General features: G+C 40.9%; 1 protein-coding gene across 3 annotated transcripts in view; it reads right to left on the minus strand.

Moving 5' to 3' along the window:
- The window catches only part of LOC111333054 (intermembrane lipid transfer protein VPS13A), a 79202-nt gene that overhangs the window by 9398 nt on the left and 55145 nt on the right, over positions 1-14659 (minus strand). For 2 of the 3 annotated variants that reach the window (XM_088757133.1, XM_088757132.1), the window contains 18 exons: positions 13123-13209; positions 11818-11934; positions 11317-11415; positions 9603-9719; positions 9102-9200; positions 8237-8317; positions 7997-8101; positions 7583-7669; positions 7390-7455; positions 6227-6355; positions 4968-5101; positions 3896-4022; positions 2705-2824; positions 2352-2461; positions 2010-2166; positions 1169-1303; positions 865-946; positions 94-163 (listed from right to left, as the gene is read on the minus strand). In XM_088757133.1, the coding sequence (XP_088613259.1) occupies positions 94-163; positions 865-946; positions 1169-1303; positions 2010-2166; positions 2352-2461; positions 2705-2824; positions 3896-4022; positions 4968-5101; positions 6227-6355; positions 7390-7455; positions 7583-7669; positions 7997-8101; positions 8237-8317; positions 9102-9200; positions 9603-9719; positions 11317-11415; positions 11818-11934; positions 13123-13209 (1922 nt within the window). Of the gene's footprint in view, positions 1-93; positions 249-864; positions 947-1168; positions 1304-2009; positions 2167-2351; positions 2462-2704; positions 2825-3895; positions 4023-4967; positions 5102-6226; positions 6356-7389; positions 7456-7582; positions 7670-7996; positions 8102-8236; positions 8318-9101; positions 9201-9602; positions 9720-11316; positions 11416-11817; positions 11935-13122; positions 13210-14659 lie in introns of those variants that run through there. The other variant, XM_088757134.1, reaches the window with a different exon arrangement.

Below are 14659 nucleotides of genomic sequence, written 5' to 3' on the forward strand. Positions count from 1 at the left end.
AATAGTCATGAGATCTTGAACGGGTTTAGGAAGAAATGTGAAGTTCTAGGGTAAATGTTTACTATACTAAGTTCTATTTTCCAAACCACTCACTTGATTTCATTGACGTGTGTGTGCTCCTCTTGCTTGGTGACTAAACTCAATTCAATGTACGGCTTTGGTTCTAAAACATAATCTTACTGATAAGGGCAATTTTCCATTGATTATCAAACGTGATCCTGGATTGTTTTGGTTTTACAAACTTCTCTCTGTGATTCGTCAAAAAAAAAATCGTACCACCATCTCAACCAATCAATGCAACAATCCCAACTTGGTCACCCGCGTATTCCCGCGCTTCGAGCAGATTACCTGTTTTTACTATGAGTTCTTAACGGTTGACAGTGATTTTAACCTTTGTTCTGATGGATAGTTCTGATTACTTTGGCTCGACCTCGTTCCCAGGGTCTCTCATCTTTCCGCCCCTTTTCTCGCTCCAGAGAGCAGGAAGATGAGATACCCTGGGAACGAGGTTGTACTTTGGCTCAATTGAAAACTGCTCTAATGATGGTAATTAGATAGTCTAGTTAGGTCTGATTAAAGCCGAAGTCGAATGACATAATTTAGCAGACAAAATGCCCATCGGTCAGACGTATCCAGAAACAAAAACATCCGAATCGTCTTTTTTCCTTGAGAAAACGTACTCAATACATGTAGTCCACATTACAGGGCGCAAAAATGACGCGTCCTGTCCAATCACAATAGCATACGGGTTAACTGTCCGATGAGCGCTCAAATCGAGCTGCTAATGACCAATCACAATCGAGAAGTTTGTTATATTTTTTACAATCACTTTGCAAGGAGGATACATACACCCCCGGTACTTACCACTATCAGCAGCGATCGACTTGGGAGGGGGGACTGGGAAGAGCACTGTCTGGAAGGTGGCACTTGGGATTTGGCTGTCAATCTGAGAAGGTACAAACATCCTCATTTAAACTGATGACGTCTTAACGATCATACTGTTCACCCTCAACGGGCAAACAAACCTTAGTTACTTTTCGTTTTAAGAAACTGAACTAGGTTTACAGTGTTAGCTAGGTTACCAAAAGAGGTAGAACTAAGTTATCTACTTCACTGTGCTTACTAAAATGATTTGAGTCTTGTCAGCCACAGTTTTTCTCTCGCTCACCTGAACCGAATTAATCTTTGTAGAAAGCGTGAGTTCATTTGGCGACGACGTGTACTCCAATGAAATCCCTGGACTAAATGTTCTTCTGATGTGCTGCCGTGTTGGCCGCACAATCTCCATTTGTTGAAAATCAACCTGAAAATGGTGGACAACAGTTACTAAGAACGTCTAACAAAATGAGAAAACAAAATGAGAAAACATAATGTTCTTGCACGTTAGGTTCCTCGGTGAATATTGCTTGCTATTAGAGAAAACATGACTAGACAGCTGATGATCCCCTGAGCTCTCCCGAAGATGTTGCTCTTTCACGAGCCAATCTGTCGCCCACAACTTTCAGTACTCATCCCTGTTTCCACGGTATAAAATAACTAGGAGTATTGCCATTCCTCTTAAGAGTGATGCTTATCCATCGCGGATGTTCCCTTCAGCTTCTCGTCAACTTTCCTTGTCACTTTGCTGGTGCACGTTTGTTCTCCCGGGTGGACAAAAGTACTGGACCACCCTCAAGGCAAGATCCCGGACCTGACCAACCGGAGTCCAATGCGCCTAACATTACATCACCGCGGCTTCCACAATACTGTGCGGAATGCAGGCAAATACTCGTCTTCGTCAAGTTCCACTAGTAGTTCGCTGATGCACATTAACACTCCTAGGTGGACAAAAACACAATGACCCCCACCACACCTCGAATCCAGACGTCACCATCTCACGTCCAGCGCGACCAAAATTAGGCTACTGCGCCTCCCACTTAAATGAGCTGGTAAACGCTGATTCACAGCACCAATAAGTTTGCTTATCCCTAATCCATTGACCAACAAGAACAAAAAAGACAGATACTTGCCTCCAAATCGCCACTCTTGTATATATAATTCGGTGTGTCTACTACGGCCTTATCCCGCTGCAATTTACTCCAACCTACTTCTAATTCATTGCAGAGGCGTAACTTGAGAGCTTTCCATCGCCCTTTCTTCTTCTGCTCTTCCCAGATAATGTCACTCCTACAGTAATAAATCCCAGATTTTTGATACATGACCAGAAATAACCTTTACTTTTTCAGGCAAAAAAAGATACCCAACTAGTTCAATTTTAACCAACTCAAAAACTATCTGGAGTAAACTTTTAAAGCTATTATTTTCACCAGTGTAAGGAACAAGAAAGAGAAAATGAAAAAAAAGGCTCTTACGGTTTAATCCCGATGTATGCCACCTCGATACTTTTTTCATTGTTCACAAGAGACATGCCAACTCCCTGAAGTGCCATAGTGATGCACAGTGAGGGGCGCTCTTTTAGTTCCTTGGTAAGAAAAGTCAACAAAATGGAATATTAGCTTCGGGCGAGTTGATGTAAGCCTCACAGATGTCCTGGACGTACAGTGCGACTAGTGACTAAAGGAGAAAGAACTTCATTGCGAGGAGAGTGTTCGTGGGAAGAACTCATAGTGAGCAAAGCAAGTTTTGATTCAACAGATGAAGCGGCTAACACAAAAGCACTGGGCTAAATTCGCTCAGTATCTACTGCAACAAAAGAAACAATTACCACTTGAGCTCTGTACGCCAATGTAAAGTCATCAATGATAAGGAGAACTCGTTGCAGACCGTCCAGGAAGGTTGAATAGTGAAACGCCTTACCATCGTGCTCAAACCTGTCAAACATCGTCTACAGGTAAAGCAGAACAAAATCATTATCACATGACTCTAACAAAAGGTACTTAGCGGTGCATCGTCGATTTGCAACAAGGTAAGCCTTGGACTTATACTAAACTAAAAATTCTGAGTTAGAAGCGGGCGGGCCAGGCTCACCATACAGGAACAGGGTTTTCTTTTCCAGCTAAACGCGAACACGAGATATGTGAAGCCACTGCTACGACAGTTTAGGCCTTATTGGAGGAGGGAAGCTTTAAAAATTGCTTCTTGTTCATCTTGGTAATTAAACTAAAATTTTCAATATGGACTGACGTCTGACTGAATTTCGGTTCGCTGAACACGCTTGAATTTCTCACATGATTGGAAGACAAAATCCGTCGTGCGAACTGGCCACGTATGAAAAGCTCCTTGGTGACCTGAACAATTTTTGAAAGGAGCAGTCATCATTTATCGCCTAGGGGGGGGGGGTAAAAATTTTTTGGGAGTCACATGGTTTTCAGGGGGAGCGGAGAGGGGTCAGTTGTCGCTATCAAAGTATTAAGAGGGGACTATAGAAAATGACTGTCAATGAGAGAGGATCATTAGAATACTACAGAGCCTGAGGGGTGGGGGTTAGGTTAGTTTCATTGTGATACAACCAAAATCCTTTGCCCCTCCCCCCCCCCTTTCCCTCTCCTTGGCGATACTTAGTTCTTATTAACCGAGCGGGAGGTCTGTATGGGAGAATCATGACCGAGGTCGCCAGTACAGACCGAACGCAGTGAGGTCTGTACCAGCGACCGAGGTCAAGATTCTCTCTCCCATACAGACCGACATAGCTCGGTTAACAAGACGTTTATTATATGGCTGTGTCTTATATACCAATTTTTTATATTCTTTGTACCTTTTTTTCTAGACCGGTCTAGATGCCGGTCTAGATGGGAGAATCTAGACCGCTTTCAATATTGATTTCAGCCAATCAAATTCGTGAATTCGGTAGTTCCCAGTCCTTGTGAGACACAGCCATATAATAATGAAAATAATTACTTGCCCTGCTCTGCGAAAAAGCGAGCGCTGTCAATGCATCAACAACAATACTACATACTTGTGACAATTTTGTGATGATTCTGTTTTCAGATCCTTTGACACACCAGACAAACTCTCTCGAGGCTGTAGGTTCATCCCATGTGAACAAAACACTCTGGTTGGCATGCAAACAATGTTCTTTGCAACTGAAAAACAAGTTGTGGAAGCGCTTAAGATGACAATAAGGAAGCGAGCTAATAGTTACTTCTGATAGACATTTGGCTTTTACCCACGTCTGTGTTCCTTCTTCCATGCTAATAACTGGTTAATATCTTGTACATTCAGGGCAATTTGGCGTTTACCTAGCACGGCGTTCCTCCCTGTTACTATTAACCCTTCAAATCCAAAGAGTGACCAAGACAGAATTTCTCCTTACAATATTAATACAATATCAAGCAGACAAGTGATGAGAATAAAGAAAAATATAAATCAGAGCATTAATGTCAGAAACGGAATCGGAGACGGAGTCGTTATCAAAACTGCAGAGCGACATGATCCGGTGAAAATAAAACCGAAGGAATCGAGAGCAGAGTAGGGATACCACTTATGATTCCGACGCTTATGGTATGTGAAAACTAAACTGTTATAGTCGTTAGCCATAGGATAGATTGAGAAAGGCACAGTTTTCACGCAATCAGAAGAGTCGGGGTCTAAGCAAAATCATACGAAAATGGAATAGGTCTAATTCTTCGGACTCAAGCTTATGGCTCCACTGACGACTGCGATTTTCAATTTTCTCAAGGTCGGATTCACCCTTAAACCAGCCTTTGGCGACCTTACAAAACTTACAACGTCTGTAACTTCTTTCTTGAATAAAAGGAGGTTTAAAGCAGTTTCATAGTTAAAGAGTCGCAAAAACACAGCAACCTTCAGTTACAAAACTTTGCAGTAACCAAGAAATATTTAGAAATTGTATCTTCCAGTTATCTGGTCTTATCTGCTAATTAACCAGTACTGAACAAGTCTGTTGGGTCGAGATGGCCTCGTCTTACTTCCTTTCGGTTGACAAAACACACAAAACATAATTTGGCCGATGTTTAGCTGCTTTATCACAAGCTGAGTCAAAAACACAAATTTACTCATCAGCTCACCCTTCCTGTTTATAGCAGATCTCCAGCTGAGTGCAGTTCTCTAGCCTGACAGTGGCTGCTCCAGCAAAATATGGCGTGATAGTTGTGATGGCAGCGGAATCTTTTGTTCGCATGTCGGCACACACAGCCCCAACCTGAGAATAAGATAGTTATATCGTAAAGCAGGCTGTGTTTATTCATCGTGGTAAATTACAATTAGCAGTATGCAGTCGAAACGTCGCGATCCACACCCAAAATGACCACATTGTGAGACAAACGATTACGGTTCTCTTTTAAGACAGTTCTATGTCAATAGGTTGCGAATGGTGTTCCCGTGAGATCCATATTTGAGACCTGATCGGGTCATCCTGTTGTATTGTCAGGCAAGACACTTTTGTCTTAAAGTGCCTCTCTCCACCCAGGAGTGTCAACGAGTGCCAGCAGCTGTATCTACGGTGATCTCGCATCACGTCTAGCGATAGTAAAATACTCTTTGTAACTTCATGTTACAGGAACTGGGATAAGCTCTATTGAGTGCCGTGAAACCAGAACAATAGTAATCAGAACAGCCAATCAAAGGAACGAAAATTTCTCAAAGAGCCAATAAATAAATAATAAATAAATAAATAATAAATAATAATTTAGCAATGGACATTCCACTGGGTGGCTCTTCTTGTCCAATGTTTCCAGATCGAATTGGAATTTGGAATATTAGTTTTTGCGGAGGGAGGAAAACCGGAGGACCCGGAGAAAAACCCTCGGAGCAAGGACGAGAACCAACAACAAACTCAACCCACATGTGACGCCAGGTCCGGGAATCGAACCCGGGCCACAATGGTGGGAGGCGAGTGCTCTCACCACTGCGCCATCCCTGCTCCCCTGAGCCAATGAGAACTCAAGGTAAAAACAAGCAACCCGCCTCAACCGCGGGAAAACACAGGTAATCAAGTCACGGTCAATTTTACTTTTGAATCTGATTGGTTGAGAGTGGCACTAGTGTGCTGGACAGAATACGTCGGAAAGTAGAGCGAACATAAACCAATCGCAAATAACCTTGGCCCATCGATTAAAATTTTCTCTGTAAGAAATGAATGATAACAGGATCGCAAGGCTCTTAGAACTTTATTTCAATAAATCAATGCCGTAAACAAATCGACAGAATTCTCTAAAGAAAAGGAAAGGTTGATCTCAGAGAGGGCTCAGGATACGACAGTTTTAGTACAACCATTTAAGAGGTTTTTTGCTTTCAGTTGCATTGGGAAAAATGAGTCTCCACACACCTTTCCGTTCATTCTTAGCAGCAATGTAATGTCGGGTTCGAAGTTAAAGCTTGATGATAATTCTTCACTGTCCCCAACCCTGATAGCCAGGTTCTTGGATGGGCACGAATTTGGCCAGAATGGTATACACTAAAGAAAAACAAACAAACAGCCAGTGAATGGTTTGAACCCAAGTGTATCTGCTGATCGTGCAGTCTGCAGCTCCAGGTAAGAGTAGTTCTGTAAAGGACCGTTTACGGTAACTTTGACTGACTTTTCGACGAGCGGAGCAGAAGTCATCATCAAAGTCAAGTGACTCGACAACTGACTCTGATGACAACTTATGCTCAAGTTGTCGAAACTTCAGCCACAGTGTCTACCAACAACATTTCTTTTCAAAACTACTCTCATCTGGTTGATCAGACTACACACTCAAACAAACAAACACGTAGTTTGTCGTATTATAGGCTTCAGGACACCGATGGGTACAAGGCAAATGTGACTTGAAGCCAACAGATCAAACCTAATCTATAACACCGAGACAAATAATTGTGTTTATGTATGTATACGTAATTGACAACTACCCCAGTGGAGCTTATCAAGGCCAACACGAAAAAATTGAAACAGTGTGAATAAACATAGCGTTCTAAAACAACAACTGACAGAAGGCAGACCAGTTGGCTATACACAAAGCACAGCCAAGGAGTTGAACTTGAGAAAACCGAGAACAAATCCAGTGAGCTGCAAGGTGGAGCATTTGAAACCGGGACCACTAGACTACGAGCAGTCCTTCCTTTTCGGCGAAGTCTGTCTCTTAAGTCAATAAAATCAGAGGAAAAATTGCTGTTAGCGCGCTGCGGGGAACTCTTGGAGTGACGCCGATGCTCTTCAAGAGCTCCATGAGTAAGGCGCTCGAAAAGTAGGGTCCCCACTTTTCCAGCGCTTGACTCATGGAGCTCCAGCGGCGCATCGGCGTCACTCCAAAATCTTCCTCGCAGCGCGTTAACATCAATTTTTTTCACTGATTTTTTTCCTTTTTTTTTGACTCGTGCGACGGACTTTGCGGGAAAGGAGGAATTGTTCCTAGTCTACGTGACCACAGATTACAAACCCAGCCACACTGGCTCCAAACGAAAAATAAACGAAATATAAGACAAATTGAGAAAGATGAAAGGAAAACACACCTCTCCTGGTTGAACTTTAGTCCATGTCGCGTCTGGCCCCCTTGAGTCTGTCAGCGACACTGGGTACTACAGCGATACAAAGGAGCATTTGGGAAAAGGTAAAAACTGCAGACTCTGTGACATTAGTGAGTTGGACAGGGAAAAAACAAGCTTGATTTCACTAGAAACTAGCGAGAAAAATTTTCATTCTTACCTCTGTGTGATTATTTATCAAATTGAACGGTGTGAATTCCACAATCTTGGTTAAACTGAAGTAGGATAGGGTGGTCTGCATTCCAATCTGTAAATAATTGTGACATTTATGGTATTTAAAACCTCGCTGTGCGCAAAAGGTGAAAGAAAGAATTTGAAGTTTACAGTTTCTCTTCCCACGTTTCCGTAATGACATGAAAATATTTGCATTTCAAGGGAGAGAAGATACTTTCTATTTTGCAGTTCGAACACTACATGGGATTATAGGAAAAATACCTAACATCAAAGATAAATTTTACTCTTCACGTTTGCAGCTAGTGTTTCTAAATCTACGACTTAAAGAAATATACTTAAGGCACCAAGATTCAAGTACATAATATGCCCTCCTCTTTTTAAGTACAGCTTTTTTAAATACCTCATACAATTTCCCATCCTTCGTGATTTTCAGAGCTCCACCGCTGCCCGCCGTGTCCAGAGAAAATTTGTTAGACCAATCAGATGCAGCTAGACGAACGAAGGCCTGCCAAATATCATTAAGTTAGAGAAATAATAACAATTCTTACCATGAAAACAAAGATCATAAAAATAAAGGTAACAGAGAGGGATGACGCAACTGTAAGTAGGAGTAAAAAGAGACGGGAAAATAGATTCTCACCTCTCCCTTTCCTCGGCAAGAAAACATGACTGGCTCGGTCAAGGACACGGGATGAGGTATAACAGTCTCGCTATCAGGAGCCTAAAATCAGGGAATAAATCAACCCGTTATTTAACAACTCAAGGAGAGAAAAACTAGACACAATTGTGTTTGTTCAAAGTGAAACACTACCCACAAGGCCAAAACAGATTAGTAGCTACATTACTAGACAAAATTACATAAGACACTTTTCGAGAGCAACATCTATGATGTTCTTTCGCCCTTTTCCTCTTTCCAATGTTCTTTATTGACAGTGCGTCTACGCCATCTTGTAGACCAACATTGAGAGAGGCAAGGAAGACAGTAGGTGTCCCAACAAATGTGTCTTCGAGTTGAGCTGTTCAAAGAGATGGTGTGAACACTAGCTAACGTGTTACTAAGCGCGCATGCTTCCTGGACAATTATTCTTTAATTAAAACTGTCCATTTCGTAAACCAAAAGCTGCCCAAACGATGCCCAACGCCTCTGCTTGAAAACGAGGCTAAGTGCAAAGTCTTCGATACAAAAACAGTTTTTTTTTTTTTAATTCTAACACAAAGAAAACTCATTTTCGCAACAAAGCTTTTGCACTTGACCCAACCTCCGCAGTGAGAATTTAGGGAACTCGAAAATGGCCTATTGATTTAGGCCAATTTCTCGATCTCTTCTCGCAATATAGAAGAGCTCTGAGAATCGATATTACATCATTTGAAGCCAGCCAAGTAGCTGCGTAAAGACTAGAATTGTCTCTCTAAAAATAGCGGAGATAAAACTTAAGGAGCTATTAGAGTGCTTCTCTCCACCAAAAGCATCAAAGGATACCAGCGCACTAAAGATGTTTTCCTACCTTGTACTCCAGATAAAGTCCAGTTTTGTTGACCATCCAGTAAGGGCTGTACAAGGTTATGTTCATTGTACCATCAAATGTGGCAAACACTCCCAGCCTCTGTAATAAGTAAGCCACATAAATATGGAATACAAGTAGTGCTTGGAACAAATGGGTAGAAATCAGTGAGAGGAATTTGCTATCTTCAGCAGCTACAATCAAGAAACCGGATCTCCTCAAAATGGCGCTCGAACATTACAAACAAATTCTAAATATGTACCGACACTGTAAATTTCAATCAACACCAAAAGAACTGTTTATTTGGTAATCTTAGAAAGTTTCATTTACCCTCGTGGTCTTAAGGCCAACAATATTTAGTTTTAGAGTTAATAATAATAAACACTATTTTTGACTGTCAGTCGTGCCATATTATAAGTAACACTGGGGTAAGATTTTCCCATGCACTGTTTGGATCATGTTCGTTTTTGCCATATAATTAAATCCTATTCTGTCTACTCTTACCAAGTGCTTTCCATAGGCCGCCGCCTCAGTTGGTTCCAAGGTAAATGGTGTGAGTTCGTCCATTCCCTTGAAAAGTTCAACCTGGCCTCTCCACAAGCTCCCTTGATAACTGCCAGTCTAAAGAATAAAAATAATGTTTACCTCAAGCTTTACCCTGAGAACATCAACAGTGATAGTAGAATGGAAATACCAGAGGCATGGATGCCAAGCAACAAGAAACACGACGACAGGGAGAGAAGCAGTAAGACAGCGGAACGCTGAAGAAGAACATGCGCACATGACGGGCTGTTCAAATTTACCCAATCACAGCCAAGCGTGATTCTTCGAATGGTTAGATGCATAATCAGTCGACCTGGTCGCCTGATTAAGACAGTATACAATCAAAAACGTTGCGATCTACATCGGAAGTGATCAAACGGTGAGACAAACGATGACACTTTGAAATTGAAAGGAGGTGAAAATTACGCTTTGATTGAAATACCCATCTGGGTCCAGCCAGGGGGTAACTGATAGCAAAATGTACAGCGTTATCCCCCGGATAGAGATTTATCCGGTGGATAGTGTTATCCAAACTTTGAACGACTGGGGCCTGTACCCGGGAAATGACTTCTTTCTGAGCTAAGGGAGAGTTGAAGACCTAACTGGAAAGATGGCTACAAACTGAGTCTGACTGTAGAAGAAATAAGAAAGGAATGGCGATTTGTCTCCTTTTCACTTCTTTCGCCATTAAGAATACAACTACATATGGTCTTAAATCCTTTTCTTACTTTCAGTTAAGCAGTGGAATACACAGCCGGACTTTTTTCCTACTTGTTTCTTTGCAGACTTTAAAACCAAAATACAGAAGTTACGTTCATATAGATTCCTTTTTTTTTTTTGCTTGACATTCTTAAACTTAAGATTGACAATTTGTAAATAATAATTTCTTTTCTTTACATTTATGTGTTTATTATCACTGTTATTATTATTATTTTTAATAAGAGAAAAATAGAGTTTCCAGATGGGATTTGAAACACTACCCACAAGGCCAAAACAGATTAGTAGCTACATTACTAGACAAAATTACATAAGACACTTTTCGAGAGCAACATCTATGATGTTCTTTCGCCCTTTTCCTCTTTCCAATGTTCTTTATTGACAGTGCGTCTACGCCATCTTGTAGACCAACATTGAGAGAGGCAAGGAAGACAGTAGGTGTCCCAACAAATGTGTCTTCGAGTTGAGCTGTTCAAAGAGATGGTGTGAACACTAGCTAACGTGTTACTAAGCGCGCATGCTTCCTGGACAATTATTCTTTAATTAAAACTGTCCATTTCGTAAACCAAAAGCTGCCCAAACGATGCCCAACGCCTCTGCTTGAAAACGAGGCTAAGTGCAAAGTCTTCGATACAAAAACAGTTTTTTTTTTTTTTAATTCTAACACAAAGAAAACTCATTTTCGCAACAAAGCTTTTGCACTTGACCCAACCTCCGCAGTGAGAATTTAGGGAACTCGAAAATGGCCTATTGATTTAGGCCAATTTCTCGATCTCTTCTCGCAATATAGAAGAGCTCTGAGAATCGATATTACATCATTTGAAGCCAGCCAAGTAGCTGCGTAAAGACTAGAATTGTCTCTCTAAAAATAGCGGAGATAAAACTTAAGGAGCTATTAGAGTGCTTCTCTCCACCAAAAGCATCAAAGGATACCAGCGCACTAAAGATGTTTTCCTACCTTGTACTCCAGATAAAGTCCAGTTTTGTTGACCATCCAGTAAGGGCTGTACAAGGTTATGTTCATTGTACCATCAAATGTGGCAAACACTCCCAGCCTCTGTAATAAGTAAGCCACATAAATATGGAATACAAGTAGTGCTTGGAACAAATGGGTAGAAATCAGTGAGAGGAATTTGCTATCTTCAGCAGCTACAATCAAGAAACCGGATCTCCTCAAAATGGCGCTCGAACATTACAAACAAATTCTAAATATGTACCGACACTGTAAATTTCAATCAACACCAAAAGAACTGTTTATTTGGTAATCTTAGAAAGTTTCATTTACCCTCGTGGTCTTAAGGCCAACAATATTTAGTTTTAGAGTTAATAATAATAAACACTATTTTTGACTGTCAGTCGTGCCATATTATAAGTAACACTGGGGTAAGATTTTCCCATGCACTGTTTGGATCATGTTCGTTTTTGCCATATAATTAAATCCTATTCTGTCTACTCTTACCAAGTGCTTTCCATAGGCCGCCGCCTCAGTTGGTTCCAAGGTAAATGGTGTGAGTTCGTCCATTCCCTTGAAAAGTTCAACCTGGCCTCTCCACAAGCTCCCTTGATAACTGCCAGTCTAAAGAATAAAAATAATGTTTACCTCAAGCTTTACCCTGAGAACATCAACAGTGATAGTAGAATGGAAATACCAGAGGCATGGATGCCAAGCAACAAGAAACACGACGACAGGGAGAGAAGCAGTAAGACAGCGGAACGCTGAAGAAGAACATGCGCACATGACGGGCTGTTCAAATTTACCCAATCACAGCCAAGCGTGATTCTTCGAATGGTTAGATGCATAATCAGTCGACCTGGTCGCCTGATTAAGACAGTATACAATCAAAAACGTTGCGATCTACATCGGAAGTGATCAAACGGTGAGACAAACGATGACACTTTGAAATTGAAAGGAGGTGAAAATTACGCTTTGATTGAAATACCCATCTGGGTCCAGCCAGGGGGTAACTGATAGCAAAATGTACAGCGTTATCCCCCGGATAGAGATTTATCCGGTGGATAGTGTTATCCAAACTTTGAACGACTGGGGCCTGTACCCGGGAAATGACTTCTTTCTGAGCTAAGGGAGAGTTGAAGACCTAACTGGAAAGATGGCTACAAACTGAGTCTGACTGTAGAAGAAATAAGAAAGGAATGGCGATTTGTCTCCTTTTCACTTCTTTCGCCATTAAGAATACAACTACATATGGTCTTAAATCCTTTTCTTACTTTCAGTTAAGCAGTGGAATACACAGCCGGACTTTTTTCCTACTTGTTTCTTTGCAGACTTTAAAACCAAAATACAGAAGTTACGTTCATATAGATTCCTTTTTTTTTTTTGCTTGACATTCTTAAACTTAAGATTGACAATTTGTAAATAATAATTTCTTTTCTTTACATTTATGTGTTTATTATCACTGTTATTATTATTATTTTTAATAAGAGAAAAATAGAGTTTCCAGATGGGATTTGAACCCACGACCCTCCGTGATCTAGTCGGATGCTCTAACCACTGAGCTACAGGAGACTCTGTGGTGAGCAAGGGTCAATTAGTCAATTAATCAATTATTATTATTATCGTTATTTTGTATATATATATATATATGTGTGTATATTTATATATTACTTTTTTTATGTAGTCTCAGCTCGAGGATATTAGCTCGTTAGCTACCCTAAAATTCGAGTATAAATAAAGCTTATGTATGTATGTAAGGTTCATAAGTTGGCTATTTCGGATTACACAACGTCAATAACATACTATAGTTACCTTAATGTAAAGATTGACTTTTCGATGAAGACTGACAGAAAACAAAGGCCAATTTTCGCCACCTTTAAGTTCAACAACAGGCATGTCCTAACAAAACAAGCGTAAAAACATTAAGAATCGAACGGCTAAACGATCAACGAAAAGCAACGTCCTCCATAACTAAACTTTATCAAATCGTCCCAGTTTCCCGTCTCGCGCCCGAAACATTCTATGTGGGTGGTTGGAACGTATATGACGTTGCCCTAGAGCTTTTAAGGCGCGGAGTTAGAGGTTGGGACGCCGGAAAGAGGCAAACGCTCGCCTTCCCACGCCGCCTTGCGAGCGAACTACGCAAGCGACAAGCCTCAAATCTAAAAGTGAAACAGCGTTCTTATGAAATGTATGATAGGTAAGCAGCAGTCCGAACTTCTTTCTGGTTTACCGGGAGAGTAACCTGGGCCGGAAGAACTGAAGAGAAAAGTTTATAATATCACAAGCCCAAGGCGAGCGATTTACAAGCTTATTGCATGTTCTATCAATATCCCAAGTATTTTCTTCGCTAAACCGAAAGGTAGTGTAGTTTACCGCTTTTATAAAATAAGTTTCAATTTTCAGTTTTCTATCGGTTTACCGGTACAACAAACAACGGGTTCACTACTAGTGCAGAGTGCACGTGGCAGCTCAATTATTTTGTGACATTAATCCTCCGCAATGCACTTCAAATGATTGGAAATATCAATAACATTTGATAAAGATTGGTCTGCATGAACCACTGTGAAGCGTGATTTGATTCCTGAGATACACGCGGCCCGTGAATTTTTTCTCTCATTTCGTGAAAACCTCAATATTTCCCTGAGACCTTTTAAATTCGTGACACGTGAAATGCTGTTCAAAATGTACGTGATGCGTTATTTTTTTTCGAAAATTCGAGCGTGAAATGGAATCCTCTCTTTGCTATCCTCTGAACAAAGCTTGTTTCTGAACCTTCGATCGGATTTCAGCGCCCGCATTTCCAATACATTATTGTTAATCTTTGATACACTAAATAAACAAATAGATGCATCTGTTAAGTAAAACATAGCAGACGACGTCAAAATGTGTGAAATACTCGGTCCAACTAAAATGAACTCATTTTATCACCTGATTGGATAATGTTAATTGGCCATTTTACTGTTGTTACTTAGTTGCCAAGCCTTTGATTTGGAGTGAGGCTGAAGGTGACCTTGTTGTAATAGATACCAGTATCTAGTAAGCACAATAACAACGTAATTTTCATTTGAAAAGGAGCAATGTTTGTATCATAACATGGTCAGCCTTAGCCTCACTCCTTTTCAAAGGCTTGGCAACCAAGCATGCAGCTGTGAAATGCACTATTAGCTAGCGTAAAGAGTTACTCACGCTGCGTTGGCCAACGTGCATAATCAACTCACTTAATATAACCAAATTACTTTGTTATAGCCTCAACCGACGCAGCACTACATCTTCTTTAGAAACCCATTCCTATAAGCACCTGAAATAGCCAGGGGTTTACCAGTACAATAAACGGTGGAGTTTTAAC

The sequence above is a fragment of the Stylophora pistillata genome, chromosome 4, assembly GCF_964205215.1.
Source record: "Stylophora pistillata chromosome 4, jaStyPist1.2, whole genome shotgun sequence".
In the NCBI taxonomy this organism is placed as follows: domain Eukaryota; kingdom Metazoa; phylum Cnidaria; class Anthozoa; order Scleractinia; family Pocilloporidae; genus Stylophora; species Stylophora pistillata.